Source organism: Tenrec ecaudatus, chromosome 7 (assembly GCF_050624435.1).
Source record: "Tenrec ecaudatus isolate mTenEca1 chromosome 7, mTenEca1.hap1, whole genome shotgun sequence".
Classification (NCBI taxonomy): domain Eukaryota; kingdom Metazoa; phylum Chordata; class Mammalia; order Afrosoricida; family Tenrecidae; genus Tenrec; species Tenrec ecaudatus.
The window spans coordinates 100,633,499-100,652,255 of NC_134536.1; the positions used below are offsets into that span (position 1 = coordinate 100,633,499).

The 18,757-nt window shown below is 43.9% G+C and overlaps 1 protein-coding gene across 1 annotated transcript in view; it reads right to left on the minus strand.

The window, feature by feature from the left end:
- The window catches only part of KCNQ5 (potassium voltage-gated channel subfamily Q member 5), a 610,069-nt gene that overhangs the window by 52,234 nt on the left and 539,078 nt on the right, over nt 1–18,757 (minus strand). Inside the window, exon 9 of the mRNA XM_075554898.1 lies at nt 11,938–12,158. Within this exon, the coding sequence (XP_075411013.1) occupies nt 11,938–12,158 (221 nt within the window). The remainder of the gene's footprint in view (nt 1–11,937; nt 12,159–18,757) is intronic.

Below are 18,757 nucleotides of genomic sequence, written 5' to 3' on the forward strand. Positions count from 1 at the left end.
AATTTTTTAGAGGTTGTCTGGTTGGATCTCCCTGTTGTTGTGAGCTGCTGTGGAGTTGATCTCTGACTCGTGGCAATTTCTGATCTTGTGATCTATAGGATTTTCATGGGCTGACGTTCAGATTGCCAGACTTTTTTATAAGTCTGCTTTAGTCTGGAAGTGCTGTTGAAACGTGCTTTACATTACAGTAACTGTGCAACATCCCCCCTCCTGCTAAACTGATAGACATGTGGAGCATTGGCCAAGTCTACTGTATAATGAATGAGTTTCCACTGAGTCGATCCCAATGTGTGGTGACCCCATATATGACAACCTAGAACTTTGTTCCACAGGGTTTCCAATGGCTGATATTTTGGGAAGCTGTTGGCCAAGTTTTCTTCCAACGTCCCTCTGGATGGACTCAAAGACCACTTGTGCCCCCCCCCCCCCAGGGACTCTGGTATGGAAGGGGGGAATTCCAGAAATGCTTGGTTAATGACCGTGCAATTAAGTTGAATATAGACAGAAATGTGGAGTGTAAATTTTCAGTCATTCTCATTAAATCAGACAGAAATGTGGATTGCAAATTTTCAATCATTCTCCATAAATCCTTTGGTTTTAACACCCCTAATAATGGGCTCTATTCTACTGGGGTGACATTTCCATTAGACTGTCACCGTATTGAACTAAAAATCCATATTGTACACCACTTGGTGCTGGTTCTGCCCCTCAAAGTGGATAAGGACATATCTTCAACCTCTTAAAGTAGTTGAAGAGGAGCCACACACAACGGAAAGATTATTGGATCAGAGGTAAGAGCACTTGGCGTTCTTACCTCTATTTGGTTTCTGGTTCCCTCCGTTTCCCTCTCTCATTGAAAAGGAAAATCGCACAGGTGGTATCCTTAACATTTTGCTAATATTATTTTTGAATGCCTGTATCAGGAATAGGACATGATAGGCATAACTGTAAGGTGATCCATGTCAAGAGTCAAGGTGTTGTTTTTTATCCAGATATAATACATAGGACAGGAAATGGTTTGACTAGTCACACATACTCCAGGTCGGTAATAAAACAAACGTTTGAAGGGGATGGAGAGTGATTGAGGTTGCTGGACAGGTCAGAGAGGATGGTGGAAATTTGTTGACTTGAGTGACATACTCAATTTAAAGGCGTATGTGGCAGCTAGTCATCTAGATGGTCCCAGTGACACGCACCTCCTGGCATTTAGCCTTGGGGTGGTCTCCTTGTACATTGTTCCAGGTCTCTGTGACCACTAGCATGTAGCAGAAGCAATGGGATGTCACTTCTGAGGTTGAGTAATAAAAGATTTCAGGGCTAGAAAAGTCAGCTACATGCTATGAGAACATTCAGGTAACCAATGGAGAAATCCATGTGGTGAGGAATGGAGGGCTGCTAGCAAATTGTGGAGTGAGCTTGGTAGGAGATCCTGCTTGAATGGACTGTATCTTAGATGACAGCTTGACATGATCTTAGGGGACAATCTCTTCAGTAATAAGATAACTAATGTATCACTCTACTGAACTTTAAAGTACATTATGAAAAATATGAACATTAATGTACATATGCCTATACACCTTGTTCTTGAAACAAAATATAGAGTTCCAATTTACCTTGTTGGGCCATTCAAGAACACCTTGATCTTTGGAAGTCAGAAAGGTATGGCTTATGGTTGTAATAAAAGGTGATTTAGTAACCTAGGTTCTGCTGCAAAGGAGGTGGTGGCAGAAGGCACTCATTGCTCAGCTAATTTTCTAGCCAAAAGGAACAGAACATAATCTTTCACATCACTGCAGGGCCAGAGCACACATTGGGGTAAAGGCTAAAGAAATCGGAACAGAAAGCTTGCTCTATCATACAAAGGACGCTTGGGTTAAAGTAGAGAGTCAAGGAAACTCCAGTCCAATAAAAATGCAAAAGCAATTCTCCAGTGATTAAAAAGTATAGGACCAGTCATTTCATTAAAAGTATTAGAATAATTAGCCCTTCTCAGAAATACCATAAATGCTTAGTCACTTTGAGTCTGTAGTCCAAGACTGAGAGGATTCTCCCATCCCTAATTAGTAATAAGAACCTTGGGACCCCGAGGCGAATCTCAGGGGACAAGAGTGTAGGACGCACAGGAGAGCATTGGCATATGTGTTTGAAAGAGGACATGCCCAACTAACTCAATGCAGAACATTGACAACTGCAAACCCAACCCAACCCAACCCAACCCAACCCAACCCAACCCAACCCAACCCTGTGAACCTGAACAGCGATTATTCCTTTAGGTAATCGTTCTTGCCAATTCCTTAGGGGAGGAAAATTGAAAGTGTGTTCCCGGATCCTGCTGAGGATCCTGTGTAGACTTTTGTGTAGAATTATGTGAGCAATTAAAGTTGAATCCCGATGGAAACGTGGAGTGTACATTTCCAGTCATTCTCCATAAATCTGTGTGTTCTCCCTGCTGAAGAAAGCCTGCAGGTTTTGTTCACAAGCAGCTGGCTGCAGTGGGTGCACTCCTCCGTGAAGAATCCCATGACTGGCACGTGCAGAATACACAGGACTTCTAACAGAACACTGCACTAACAAGAGTGACTTATGTCAACACAGTGCAGCGTCATTCTCACACAGCTTCAGAAAGTAGCAAAAGAAGAGCCAATAACTGGGTGAAACTGGAAAGTCAGAAAAAATGTTATGCTCAGGGCAGTGCCTGGCATTTTGCGGAGACATCAAGGGCGGACACTGGGGTGACTGAGAGAAGATGCTTTTGGAAAATAGACAAAAAGAGGCCTGTTGTTAAATGTGGTGAAGTAAGCTGATGGTACCTGGCTATCAAAAGATATAGTGTCTGGGGTCTTAAAGGCTTGAAGGTAAACAAGCGGCCATCTAGCTCAGAAGCAACAAAGCCCACATGGAGGAAGCACAGCAGCCTATGTGATCACGAGGTGTCAAGGGGATCAGGTATCAGGCATCAAAGAACAAAAAAATCTTATCATTGTGAATGAGGGGGAGTGTGGAGTAGGGACCGAAAACCCATCTGTAGGCAACTGGACATCCCCTTACAGAAGGGTCGCAGGGAGGAGACGAGCCAGTCAGGGTGCAGTGTAGCACCGATGTCACATAACAACTTTCCTCCAGTTCCTAAATGATTCTCCACGCCCCCCCACTCCGCCCACTATCATGATCCCAATCCTACCTTACAAATCTGGCTAGACCAAAGGACGTACACTGGTACAGCAGATAAGACTGGAAACACAGGGAATCCAGGGCTGATGATCCCTTCAGGACCAGTGGTGTGAGTGGCGATACTGGGATGGTGGAGGGAGGGTGGGGTGGAAAGGGGGAACCGATTATAAGGATCTACATATAACCTCCTCCTTGGGGGATGGACAGCAGAAAAGTAGGTGAAGGGAGATGTTGGACAGTATAAGATATGACAAAATAGTAATTTATAAAGTATAAAGGGTTCATGAGGGAGGGGAGAGTGGGGAGTGAATGGAAAAATGAGGAGCTGATGCAAAGGGCTTAAGTGGAGAGCAGATATTTTGGGAATGATGAGGGCAATGAATGTAGAAATGTGCTTTACATAATTGATGTATGTATGGATTGTGATAAGAGTAGTATGAGCCCCTAATAAAATTATTTTTAAAATGTCAATAACTGGAGTTCCAAAAAAAACAAGAAAAGAGGGCTGTTGTTCTCAGGTGCCATCGACTGGGTTCTGCCTCACGGAGGCCCTATGGACAACAGACGGAAACACTGCCTGGAAAAGATACATATCTGTAAATGTGTCAACTCCAAAATGCTGATTATATATATTATATTATGTCGGTATAATATATATACATTTATATAGCTTACGAGAAAATGAAGACAGCCCTATTTTGTGAAGGAAGAGAGCAGACTGTGTAAGATATGGAAACAATAATAATTTATATTTTATCAAGGATTCAGGGAGGGGGAGTAGCTGATACCAAGGGCTCAAATAGAAAGGAAATGTTTTGAAAATGATGATGGCCACAAATGTGCAAATGCGCTTGATATAATTGATTTATGGATTGTTATAATAACTGTACGAGCCCCCAATAAAATGACTTACATGTTTAAAAAGTCACTATTTCTTTGTCAGCATCTTCAGTGACCTTACACTGATAGCCTCAAACAAGGGTCTTCATAGATTGGTGGATTTGGCACCCAGAAGAGAGAGGTTAAGGGAAAAGAGGATGAACTTCCTGGCTGCTGGAGATGTTAAGGGCCTGGCACCGCTTGCGTTATGTATTTTTATGCTTTTTAAGTAAGACTTGTTTAAAAGTTGTAATTATTCAATGGAGTACTACGCATCGCTAAAAAGCAGTGATGAACATATGAAGCACATCACTGCATGGGAAGAACTGGAGGAAATCAAGCTAAGCAAAGTAAGTCAAGCACAAAAGGGCAAGTACAACATGAGTCCGCTGAGGTAAGCTTTTAAAAAAAATGTAAAAGGGGCATAGGGAAAAAGCTACTGTATACAAACATTCCTGGGGTGAGGACCAGGTAATATGGCAGGGAACCAGACCAAATACAGGGATACACATGGTAGACAACTAAAAAGGAGATGGGGAAAGGAAAAAATAATAATAAGAAGAAAGAAAAGGGTAGCGGGGGCACAGGGCACTAACCCACCCAAGGGGAGGGTATTGTTTATATCTCCACAGGGAAAGAGGGACCAGACTTCAACCCAGTGCTCCAAGATGTGAATGCAACATGCTGGTGTGGAGTAGGGAACCAGTGGAGAGGTCTGGGGGGGCCGGCCCCAATCCCAACTACTAAGTGGACACCTGCCCCTCCCCCCAGAAGAATTTATTTCAAAAGACGGCATTGAATCTGCAGCTCCGGGAGAGGGACATACCTGATCGTAGCACACGGGTGCTGATGAAGGGCGAGGAGGAGCGAGTGGAGCACATCCTGGCCCACCAGGCCTTGAGGACGATGATCCCAATTAGAGCAACCAGTCCACAGAGAGGACCACATGGCCAGCCCCACTATGAGACATGACACCCTTCACTGACCCACAGCCCTACAGAGGACACCAGAGACACAGTGTGGGAATTGTGCCGGATCTGATCCTGCCACACTGAGGCAAAACACTAAGGGGGTGCAACAGAACAGCAAGGGAATGGAGCGGCGAGGTCCCCCGGAAATGCTGAAGGTGGACTTTGGGGCCAGGGCGTGGTGCCCCAACAGATTGAACTGGAAAATACTCCTAAAGTCCAACAAATGATCCTTGCACTTAAAAAAAAATGTTATTATTAATCTCGAAGTCACCAGGGCATCAGCTTGGGGTGTGGAAGGTAGGGCTGGTGATAAGGTAGTGGGAAAGGAAACGGACCCGATCTCCCTGGTGGGGGTCGCGATGTGAGGTCTGTGGGCTGATGGAAAGTGCGGAGGAAGAATCCTACTGCGGCCCTCATTCCTTTACCTCCTTTGTGCTTTTTGTCCATTAAAGGAGTTAAGCATGCCTGTGCTTGCTGTCTTGTGGAAGCTTTATGATAGTAGAAAACAGAAACAAAAGAAAGCATGGTGCTATCTTTTAGGTATTTCTTCTGTATGTCATTTCTGTTCCGCTCTCAAGGCATGGAGAAACAAACGGAAGCTGTGAAGAGGGAGGCTCTTCCCCCAGTCACAGAGAAAGACAGACCCCGCGGAGCTGCCACCCTGAAGTCCGACTCCTAGTGTCCACTGGGCCGCTGTGACTTGGAATTGACTCAGTGGCAGTGGAAATAGGGAAAGCTGCGATTGTTTTGAAAAGACGGTGTGGAATTATGAATATCAAAGGCAACCGTGGAGAGGGCTCAGAAGAAATTCTCGGTTATCCAGAATACTCGCGGCATCATCAGCAGACTGCTGCTGGACAAGAGGCTGTGAAACGTGCTTCTGGTAAGGTTTTGCACGTCAGTGATGAACATATGATGGGACAATGGAAGAGGACGATTTTTAAAATAAGGTGGCAAATGGCTTGTCTGAATTACATACAATAGTTTTGGGGAAGGCAGAACTTGTAAGTGGGTCAGGGGATTCTAAGGTAGATGCTGAAGAAGCTGCATGCTCTCTTGTTGCCTGCAGCACAACGCAAGAAGAAAGAGATGGATTTGAAAATGAACTGCGCAAGATGAAAGCCGACTTATTTGGAAAATCCGGCTGTACACACTGGGCACTGGGTCCTAGAATTTTCATCCAGGATATGTCTGCACAATCTTTGTTAGAGGTTAAGTTTGTGACTGATGGATCTTACCAATGACCACAACAGGAAACCATCGGCTCAGACTGAAGGGGACTCTGTGGGAATCAAAGAGGAGGATGCTGTCTGGCTCTTGGAATTCTACCGGCAAGAAACAGGCCAAAGGAGCTCCATCTGCTGTCCTCCACGGAAAGCAAAGGATCACGCTTGGTGCAGCTCAGAGAGCAGCAGAACTGTGGGAAGAAGCAGGGGATGAGGGCTGTACAGGTTTCTAAGGGTGGGGCCTCGCAGTGTCTTGGGTCTCTAAGGATAGAGGAATGACTTCCCAACTTTCAGAATCTCAAATCTTCATCAACTTATCTCTGGAATGTGGCTCAGCAAAAGGATAGGGCCACAGGTCCAAGCTTCAGGGGAGGGGCTGCCACGTCCACAGCACTGAGGATGAGGAAGTGGAGTCCCTGTTTAGGTGGGGATGATGCCCATGACCAAGGGGTCTTGACCAAGCATTCAGAGAAAGTGACAAACAGCCGGAGGCTGAAGGGCGTGGTGGTGGTCCAGATGGGTCCAGAGAACAAAGGCTATTTTCAAGTCTTGAGAGCAAGGGTGATTTGTGCTGCTCAGTGTCAGCTTTGGCTGGTGATAATGATCTCTTCTTTCCCCTCACTTTCTTCCTTTTGTCATGGATATATCCATCTTGTGCTTCCTGCTGCCTTATTGAACTTTGGACAAAGATAAGCTAAATTCTTAGGTTTCACAGCTTCACAGATGAAGAGGAATTTTGTCCCAGGATAGAACATGCCTTAAGTTTCACTCCTATCAGTTTTACATGATTCAGAAAATGAGATTTGGGGCATGGTATGGATTTAAGATTTTGGCGATGGTGTGATGAGGTGAATGTGTTTTGCATGTGGGAGGGATATGGAATTTTGAGAGACAAAGGGTAGAATGTTATGCATTGATTTGTGTCCCCTCAAAATATGGTTGGTAAATCCTAACCCCTATACCTGTGGTTATAATCCCACTTGGGAAATGATTGATTATTTAATTTATTTATTTTTTACATCAGTGAGGTGATACTACATTAGTTAATCTTTTTAGAGACTTAAAAGAGCAAATATTTTTAATATAAATGGGAGAAAGTAGAGGGAAAAGAGGGATATGGATTAAGCACGTCAAGCAAGCAACTATAGTTGGGGACAAACAGATGCAATGGCATATGAGACCTCTAAGAAACCACAAGACGGAAGCTGAAGGGGCAAAGGTCTTTTCTCTGAGTCCATAGAGAAAACACAGCACCTGCAGCAGGCACGTGAATTCAGATTCTTTCTTGAGAGGAGCAGCTGGCAGGCTTGAAAGTGCCTGCAATCTTTCAGTTACAGGCTCACTGTTTTCCAAATATCACTTTTAGCTATTAGCAAATGATGGATCTGAATCGCCCTCATTCTATTTGCTATTCATCCACTTTCCTGGAGAATCCTAAGCGGTAATAGACTGCCTAAAATATGTAACAGAAAGAAAGAAATAGGAAAAATTTGCTGTACAAGTGGATGAGTGAATAATCACCCAATCACCCAACTAAACAAACAAGAAACTAGCTCCCCCCTCCCCCCCCATCCTCAGCCTCGGAGGACAGTGTAGGACTGCTCTCCAGGGCGCCTGAGACTGGACACGTCACAGGAGCAGCAGCTTCATCTTCCTCTTGCTTCGTACAAGGGAACTCACGCACTGCCATTGAGTCAATGACAATTCACAGTGACCCTATAGGACAGTTAGAACTGGCCCTGTGGGTTTCCAGACTGTAACTCTACGGGAGTAGAAAGCCTAGTCTTTCTCCCTCAGAGCAGATGGTGGTTTCGAGCTGCTGACCTTGCTGATAGTGCGGTTAGCCCAACTCATAACCACTATGCCACCAGGGTTCTAGTATACAAGGGCATGTAAAAATGTATTGGTGAAAAACCTAGAAATACTTAAATATAAACATCAAAATGTGAAGCTACTGTTTCTTGACATAACCTGCATCTAAGTCTACACACTTCTGAAGGTGTTGTTTCCATCTCTGTAGCTCTTCCTTAAACAACTTTGAGCACTTTGATTTACACCATTCTAATGATAGTTTTGGTTTTTTAAAAAAAATTTATTTAATCATTTTATTGGGGGATCATACAACTCATCACAATCCATCCATCCATCCATTGTGCCAAGCACATTTGTACATTCGTTGCCCTCATCATTCTCAACACATTTGATTTCCACTTGAGCCCTGGAATCAGTGCCTCATTGTTGATGAGGGATTCAACTGAAGTCATGGTTTTTTTTGAGTTTGGGGAACAAATAGATGCTTGGAGGGACAAGATCAGGGTTCTAGGGTGAATAGGGAAATAGGGTGAAGTTTTCCAATGAAATTCTCCTAGGACCACCCTTGCTACCTCCCAAGAAAGAATACGGTAGGTACATTGCTGTGATGGAAAAGTTCCCAGGCCCAAATTTCCCATCTTCCCCCTTATCTATGCAGTTTTCGGTTTTAAAATTCTGGGCCGACCTCCCTAGTGTACATTTATCAGGCTCGCTCAGAGGCAATTTCCTTTTCTCTTTGAGGCATCCCTATGAGAATACGGAAAGTCACTCCTGAGCACGTTTAGAGCTGCCCACCGACTGCAGAGCGCAACCAGACGCCTCTAGTTTGGAACAGACCTATAAGGTAGGAACTGGAAACACAGCAGCAACGCTCTCTGATTTATCCTGGTACATTGTTTCTATGGGTAGTAAATCTTTTCTAAAGTACTTAAGTACTTAAAGCCTGGAGAGCCAGTATAAAGAAAACGGTCTGATCAAATTTAATCTCCATTTTACAGTTACTAGCAGGTTTCTTTTTCCTCAGTTAAAAGAACTTCTGTTTTCCAGATATCTAGTGCTACATTAAATCAGAGATGACGATGCTGGATATTCAGATAAAATGAGGAATCAAGAGCCACCATTCCCTATTGCAGGTGGGCAGCCAGCGAAGCTACTTAACTGAGCACAGTTAGATTTCCGGTCACTTGGGGAACTCGGAATCAATTGAGAGGGGAATCAACCAGGGAAAAGCAATCCCCGTCTAACCAAACAGAACTGCACTTGTAAGAAACGATATCTAGAAGAGATGACAGGAGACCTTTCCAATTTGTGATTTGGATGAGAATAGAACTTTGGTTTCTATCCTTCTGACCTACCTTTGCAAATGCTGAACATACTGTGATGGACAGTCTTTCCCAAGATTCTTTTCCGATGGACAAACAGCACAAGTAGAATTCATTTTCCATATTCAGAATCCAGATTCTATGAACTTTCTACTTAAATGTGCCAAGCCAAACATAAGGGCTGGGCTGAGTGCTTTCAGAAGCCCCGTTTGGAAGAGTCTGGGATAATGTGTGTAATGCACATTTGTCTTACGAAAGTGTGAACCCAAAGCCTCGATTGCCGACGGGATGCGCGCACACAGCACACGGAGGGATGCTGTGACGTGAGTGAGCACAAGCTCCGCTTGTAGCCCCAGCAGTTAAAGCTTGTTAGAGAGCAGAGCCTGCCGTCAGTGAAGGCTGACCCCCAGCATCAGACACAACCTGTCAGCACATCACTGGGGGGAAATCAGTCTAAGGAGAGAGGTTTGTCAAGTTCCAATCAGAACCACCAAGGGTCTCTGAAGTCGGGGGAGAGGAGAGAGGGCAATGTAAAAAAATGAAAGGCTAATCATTTACTAGAAAATCTTTTTCTGTTTTCCTGTTACAAAAGTTTTACATCCTTGTCGTGGAAATATTAGGATAGTCAGAAGAACCAAATGAAGGAACAATATATAGCTATAATTTCACCACTTGAAATGACTGTCAATATAGTGTTCTAAATCTTTCTGTACCCTTTCTTATATATGTATGAGTTTATTATATGCATTATTCATGTTTGTGCTTACATATACATGTACGATATATTATACTCATATATGAACAGGGGGGCTTCAAAAAAGTTCATGGACAAATGGAATTAAAGGAGGTTGGAAAGTTTCCATGGACTTTTTTGAAGCTATATATAAATAAATGTATAAATAGATCTGAAACAGAAATGGAGTAATTTGTTTTTTTGTGATCATTTTTCCATATCAATAATAATTTTTAATTAACAGGATAATTTTAAGGCCTGGCAGGATTTTATTATATTTGTGTGCTCTCATTCATTTAACCCAGATCCCTGTTGGGTATCCAGGCTGTCAAAGCTCTATTGGAAACACAAGCTATTTAGTATTTTTCATGGCTGTACACAGTACTCGGGTCGATTTCCTTGTAATTCCATCCTTTATGATTTCATAGGATACGTTCCTAGAAATGGAACTGGTGGCTGGTGTAGGTCCAAGCTTATGCGTATTTAAAAAGCTTTTCATGTACATGGCCAAGCTGCCTCCCAGAAAGGGAGCGCCCATTGACATTCAGAGTCTCAGTGCAGCTTAAAGCTTTGTCCCAAAGCTTTGTCTGCTACTCTTGAGTCAGCTGCTCATGGGCTTGCAGCCAAATTCCTCGGGAGAAGAGAGGAAAGCAGAACGCACCGAAAAGCTGTCCCCACAGTGACTCAGGACGCAGCCAGTGGCTTTGTGGCGTGTCCAGTGCTGGGGGACGAGGCATTCACCTCAGGAAGCGACAGGTGAAGGGAAGTATGGCCAGCTCAGGATGTTCTGGGACCAACATGAAAGCTGCGAACCCTGCCAGGAGGGGCACCCCAGGTCAGCGTCCTGAAGCCACACAGAGCATGTGATCCCGGCCTGTGGCAGGTGAGGACGGGGACTAGGGGCCTCGTATTGCTACTTTGTCTGAGAGTGTAAGGGCTGTCCCCAAGGATCTAGCACTGAGCGGGGAGCACCACAGACTGGGGCCGCAGCAATTTCGTCACACAGAGCCTGAGATCACTATGTGTATTGACCCTCAGTTGTTAATGGCATCCCTGGGGCTTCCAGGGCCTGGGAACATCCAGGTTATGCGAGGGAATGGGAACCGAAGGGTTGATAGTGTTTGCAAATGCTACGCTTAGTAGGAGATGCCATTTGATTTTGTTTTTTTTTGCCCAGGGTAAGCAATCCCGGGGGGCATACTTAAAAGGAAAGCTAAGCTAATGTTAAGTGAAAAAAAACCAAAAGTGTTTTATTTGATAGACATCGACAATTACGCAGCACTCAGTAAAGCCTGCTGGCATGTCAACTTCTGTGTAGTATGAAACTACAATAGGTTCCTTCCTCCTGTGAGAAGGACTTGGGTCTCAGCCCTCGTTGAGACTTCAAAAGAATTGTCACCAGAGACGTTTCTGAAGACCGGAAACGGGGGTCTGGATTTTGTGGTGGAGGGTCATAGCCCTTCAGGAAGGTGCTGCTGGCTGACGCGGATTGCCCGGGGCCCTCCGCCCTCAGACAAGCTGTGGCCATGAGAGTCCGCTTCTCTCCAGCTGGCCCCAGAGAGAAACAGTGTGCTATAGATAAAAGCAGAGAAGTGGGGACACCTTGTTGGGCTTCTTCGGAATGCAGATTTAGCTGCTGAAGCTGCTTCCGAAAGTAAACTGGGGTTTTGTACAGTGGCCCAAGGCAGTGAATAAATTTCCAATAAAACAAACCAGCCATTCTTTGCCCAGGGCTGCTTCCTTCTATCTTGAAGTGGTACCATGGTGAATTAATGACTGCATAATCGCTCTCAAATAAACGGTTATGGAAAAACAGGCCTTACCGTCGATCACAGGTTTGGGCTGAGAACTTTTGAGGCGCAGCGAGGGCCGGAAGCGGGTCCGGTCGTTGAAGCTCCAGCTTTTCTGTACTTTGGTGGGGCTGCCCTCGGCCGTGATGTCGGTGCTTGGGGACCTCCTGTCACCTACCGAAGCTTGTCTGCTCTTAATGCTCTGGCCCCTCGGGCTAGCCATGCGCACTCGCTCCTTAAAACTTAGCTTCTGACTGTGGAGAACAGAAGTATGATTATTCCATTTCAAGTAATGTCTTCCACATCACGTTGAGTTAAATAATTTGATGAACTGCTAGATGGTTATAGATTTCATTAGATACAATGTTTTCAAGCAAGTAGGAGCATAGCAATGTGATGTGTCCCCTTACCGAAAAGCGGAGCTTGATTTAACCTCTGTGTGGACACTCGTTGGAAATGGAATCTCATTCTCCGGGTATGCACCCTCCCTCTCAGAATCACCATGGAAAGGACTCAGGGGAAGTACCGCGGCGCACAGAGAGTGAGTGGCCCGAGAAACAACCAGCTACTGGTTTGGTAGTGTGTTGATTTCTGTTTTAACCTCATCTTTGGAGATTAAAAAAACTTATTTGGGAGCATGTCACTTTGTAATTTCTAAACATTTCTACAGGAAAACAGGGACGATAGGTTCATAAATATCTCCATTCTGCATGCATTTTATATTTCAGGCGAGAGTACACTCTCCACGAACTCATGCAACCTCCTAGCAGTTGGTAGCACTGCATCCATGTATTAAATACACAACACTTAACATCACATTTCTTTATGCTTGCATTCATTCTTGGGAGAGAAAAACAAGCAAGATGGAACGGCCCCAGCATAGAATGAATGCGATGACTGATTAACGGAACGAGATGTTATGCTCACTAACACAATCTCCTGCTATTAAACAGGTTATTGATTTGCTGTGGCAGCTACTGGTAAATTATATTTGTCCAGACATTCAGCTCTCAGATGCCAGCCAAAGACTGGATTCTTGTGGGCTGCTAAAGGCAAGAAGCAACAAGAGTAGCCACAGAATGCAAAGCGCGCTCCACGCTTTTGAGAGAGGGAAGTGGGGGGGGGGGGGGACAGCTTCACAAGGCGGGGTCAGAGAGACGGGGTTGGAACCCCAGCTTTCCCTGCTTGATAGCCAAGTCACTGCACCTCCCTGGGTCTGGGGGTGCTTCTTTCTTCAGATGGAGAGGACAGAAACAACAGGGCTAAGGCATTTCTGTGGGAAGCAAAGGAGGTGGGATGAGAGTGGGCAGTGCCTGCCACGTGGTCGATGGTTGATGAACTATTTGGCTCCCTGATTGAGCAACATGATTCCCCATATTGGGACTAAATTGTCTATGTCAAGACTGTTGAAATGCCGCATGCTTTGATACAAAGAGGAGCCTATTTCACACACACAAGAAAAGTTCATGTGAATCTTTGGCTCCCGCATAGGGATCATTTTCTTTGCACAGGAATGTGTAAAAGCTTTGCACGCTCTTATTTGTTTTCTTCTTTCTTCTAGAAACGGCTTGTGTTATTCATTAGCAGCTGTTATCAGTGGGAGGCCCCTTGGGTTCTATGGAGCCCGGGAAAGGAAGGTGCAATGAGCTTGCAGGGGAGACGAAGCGGCTGTTCATGGACAGGGCTGTCCGAGACGGAGCGGAGGCCGGGTCTTTGCCACTTACCGCAGTGTCCACTGTCCCAAGCTGCAGCATGCCAACAGCAAATGTGTTTTAGTGGCTCTGTTTTATAGCTAACAAGAAACAGTCACATCGATTTTTCCATATGCTTAGTTACTTAAACAACGAGCATCTCAGAAGACCCCACAGTTGACGTGAAAACAAATGAAATCATGATCCGTGGTGGTCGGCGATCCTGGTGACACTAAACAGTAGACCATGCAGCTGACAGCCTCTCGTCTGAAATGCAAACCGAGCTGTCTAGCACGAGTAGCGGAAGGCAACATGCAAGGAACAGCGTGGCAGTTCTGTGATGGGGTCAGGTGGGCTCGAGTTCTTTTCAGGAACCTCAGCAGTCGAAGGATTTATCCACGTGACAGATGTGATTCGATGATAAGGTTATATGAAAAAAACAGCAACATCATAAAACTGCATCTTTCTATTCTCAGGCTGGGTTTCCAATGCCATTCAAAAGCCATCAGTTGAACAAACCCATCAAAGAGACAGTGCTCCAAATGTTTACTTTTTCTAAGCTCTTTTTCTTTTATTATTGTAAAAATTCCAAGTCTCCTAAGTTTGAGCAGATCTGTCTCATCACTTAAAATGATGATCTGTCCCTTTGCTCAGAGTCAGGAATGGCTCAAGTTTGCACAAGTTCCTCACCCCACCTGCTCGAATCCTATTACCCTTTTGGAACTGACAGGTGCTAATTACTAGGGAGGGCTGGCTTTAATGAATATCGTGTACATTCCTCAAACTTTCAATATATATCTTTTTCTCATGCGCCCCAGAAGATCAAGAAACTGGTAAAAGCATTAGAGTACCATTAAAAAGAACCTTACATTTTCATTTTTAAATGTTCTATTACTGAACACTAAAAAAACATCTAAAATGAAGGTGGTAACTGCACTAGGTCTATGTGGATTCATCTAAATTTACAAAGGTGTGTTTTACAATTGTTTCTATGTGTGAAAATACTTTTGAAAACTGTCCTTAAGAAAACATTTTGAGATTACGTCTACAGATTAATACAAGTCCAGATAGTGTCATTCTCAGAATCCCAGAAGCATTTAAAGTATTTAAAGGGAATGCAAATTCCTTCTAGGGGCCAGTCACTCCATGATCAATTACTCATCACTGTGAATTGGGTGAAGTCTCATTTGCCCTTTTGTCCGCCTGGTCTATGGATAGTGCCAATGTCTAGTATGAGACAAAGCTTCTCAGGGACTATTTCAAATGGAACATTTCATATACTAAATTAGAAAAACAAAATTTTAATTCTCTTTTATGAAAGCTAAGACTAAAATACGAATCCAGAACTTCTTAGCCAGGCAAAATTTTCTTTCTGAAGGCCAAGATCTGTTCTTGTGTCCTTTTGGCTAGTTTTCTGCTTCATTTCCTCTTTGGAAATCAGCAGAGCATCTTGATGCAATGACCGGCTATTCAACTGATTAGCTAGCTATTATCGAAAACTCGCATTGATTAACAATATAGCCTCTGCAACTGTATGCAACAGTGTCTGTCTGTCTATCTATCTATCTATCTATCTATCTATCTATCTATCTATCTATCTATCTATCTATCTATCTATCTATCTATCTATCTATCTATCTATCTATCTATCTATCTATCTATCTGAGAAAGCCAGAAAGCATCACCAGGAGATGAAACAAGAGTCTTCTCTTTAGAGAAAGTAATGCAAAGGCCACGAGGGTCATGGATGGAGCATCTTTCTCAGCATGCAGCTGCACATTCCCAGCTGGGGGCCATATTTTGGAGAGTTTGTACAATCTGTCTGCAAGGATTGCTTCCTTCTCAAGGAACCAGATGTGCAAGCTGTTCAAATGGCCCCCCATGCAGTCTACGACCGAATATCCTCTGCCAGGGATCAGACATTACCACCCTACCATCACACTCTCGCCCTGAGAGTACTGCAGCTATTGCTAAAGTTAAGTAGGGCGTAAGCCCTTCATCGGACAAGCCTTGGACAAATTCTCACCTCAGGCACAATCTGGCAACGGAATCATCACAACCGAGGTCGTGCAGCAGCTCAGCATTTGTCCAACCATGAAGGACCCCCGTGGGGGGCTCACTGCCAGCTCTGCGTGGGACCCTGCCTGTCCTCTCCAAGGTGGGAGAGAGCATCAACGCAGGCAACAGGCAACCAGGGAAATTACAAGCAGCTTTAAAACCTCATTCAAGAAGTCCCTAGGAAGAGTGAGTCTCTGAACCGGCCTCAGGTGAAGGTGGCAGTGTAACCTGGTCATGCACCTGAAGTTAGTTGGCATTCTCAAATCTCATGTCAATAGCCGGATGCTGGGTACCTCTGCTTCCGTGAGGTGCACATTCTGAAGAGCTTCTGCTTATTACTACAGAACTTACTAGGAGCGAGGGAAATAGAGCAGCACATTACCAAGCATTTCACCACCAGGAAAGTGCTAAGGGATTATTTTTCCCCCCTTACAAATAAAGCCATTTGGTTTTATCATTTATTTTTATAAACACACAAATGATGTTAGCAGTAAACACTAGCTCTGCAGTTTAATTGTGCTGCTTGAAACATATCTGATGATCTTAATGAATGTTTGAAATAATTAATTTTAAATCGGCATGGCAAATGATGGTTGTCTATGTGTCAGCATCTGTCGCATGGGAAATGTCTGTGAGTATCTGTCGCCAGTTAGCAGATAGAATACATGTTCAAAAGAAGAAAAAAATTTTGAAAAATTAAGTCTCTCATTTCTAGTCCTAGGATGTGTTTTTAAAAGTCGTAATGCATTCCCTCTATGGATACACGGGAGCAGGAGAGACCATTTTGAAAAGTTGGCTAAACAATCTAACATCATGCCAAGAAGGACACAAATTCTCAGTGTTAAAAAGAGAAAAAAAAAGTCTTGTTTTCCTGAGCGTAGTTCAACACCACATGCAGATTGTTCATTGAATACAGAAGAAAGCAAATGAAAACACTGGGAAATAAACGCAGAAGAAACCTTAAAGGAACACAGGCCATTTCCACTCGTGCTCAGGAGTTCTTTCCCCAAAGCCACACCCGTCCTTGGAAGGCCAACCAGAGTGGTTTAGACAAAGCACTCATCCAACCATTTCACAGCATTGTAATGTAATAAAAGCTTTAACTTTTACGACGTGCACCTTTAGGACACTCTCTGAAGTTCCTGGGAAAGCACCTTTGATCATCTAGTATAAAGAAGCCTGAAAGAGCTCTCTTAGTGCTTTATAAACTGTGGTTAAATCAGCGTAACACACAAAGGAGGCATGGAGGCCACTCTTGCTGATTAAGGAGTTAGAATAAGTCGAGATAAGTGTATTTTTATATACCATGTAATTTATATGGCATAATTATTATTACTCATAACCCCCAAGCCTCATACGATATGATCTGTTCTTACAGTAATAAACACTTAGCAAGTAGGAAGCAGGGAGATCCTCATTGGTAAACTAGGCGCTGGATGACCAGCTGATTCTTGTTGAAGGAGGTAGGACAGAGTGCCTGAAGGTGAGGATGCTGGGTTGATATGGTCAGATGGGTTCATGAACATTCACACTATTTATTTATTTAATTAGTTAAAGGATCATTTTATTTGGGGTTCGTACAACTCTTATCATGATAAGTTCTATTCCTTATACAACTGACAATCTGCACAGTAGAAGAGGGGGACAATCTGTTCAATTTTAAAGATGAGTTGTTCTTCTGGGCCATGGTGTGTGCTTTTAAAGCAACCTTTTCAATCTGTCACCAGCGATGCCAAATCACCTTGGACTTCGGTGTTTCTTCTGGCCTAGGACGTTGCAGATGAACTTAGCTTAGATATATCTTCACATCAGTGCAGACAGAATCTCCCTTCTCCAACAAAAATATTCAGGGGCAGGGAGGATTGTGAGCTAAGGACGTATATGCACATGTATGATGTCCTGATCCATTCTGCAATGAGAAGAACATCTCAGGACAGACCAGTCTACAAGGCCCTGTCATTCAGATGGAGTGCCAGGCACCAGGGAGGGTTAGTCATTGGCACATTAAACTAATCTCTGATAGGATTATTTAGGATTTGTAGCACAATGAAAACCAGGAGGCACGATAGGAACTAGCAAGCAGGCTTTGAGATAGCTGAAAGGTAACCAAGTTGGCTCCTGCTTGGGCTGAGCATGTCTATTCTGTTTATCTGGATCACCATTTATAACTCAATGGCAGTCAATGGCTCTCAACTTGGGTGGAGTTAATGAGCTCATTTTCAATTGGGTTAAGAATTCATCAACACTATTTTCTAGATCTGGACCGGCTTTCTTCAGAGGGAGAATTCTCATTACAAATGCATTTTTTCCCCTGTTTGGTTTGGATAGAGAAAAACTTGTTACTTCCTAAGATAACACTGTTTTTATTGCTAATACAATCGCCTTTCTGCAGTTATTAAGCAGTATTAAAAATTCCAATGCATATAAAGTGCAAGATAGAGAAGCCAAGGCAATATTAAAATAGCAACCTCGGCTAATTTCCTTCAGCATATTGCAATGTTTTATTTTTTCCCCCTCTGAATATTTCTCCCCCTTTCTCATTTTTGTTGCCGTTTTATCTCCCTTTAAATTGTGAAATAAAAGGCCAGAGACATTTTATTATTCGATCAGAAATGGCTTACTGAGCACATTCATCACCATGCCTTTATAGAATACCACGGCATAGTTGGGAGATAAAAGACTTCGGTGTCTATGAAGCACTGAGTAAGGTATATGGTATAGCATGTGCATGGCACCTTCCAAGGTGGTTTCTGCCAAACATCTAAGCACCACAGACAAGCCAAGAGTCTCCACATTACCCGCCTGGTTCGGTGGCTCTGTGAATATTGGAATACATATGAATTATCTTTGAAAACCACAGCCATGAGCACGTACACTAGATCTTAATGCTTTACATAGGTGTACGCACCATGTGTGATAGGTCTTTTATGCCAACATGGCACTTGTAAGAAGATATGGGTGGAGACTAGCCTCTCGATTAGGTCTCAACCTGAAGGTGCTTCTTTGTGGGTGGGGCCTTCTCATAAGGAGGATCCTGGGAACTTCCTTTTTCTCTGCTTCACCTTCGCGTGCTGATGAGGCACTTTGAGCCACGCCGCTGGCAG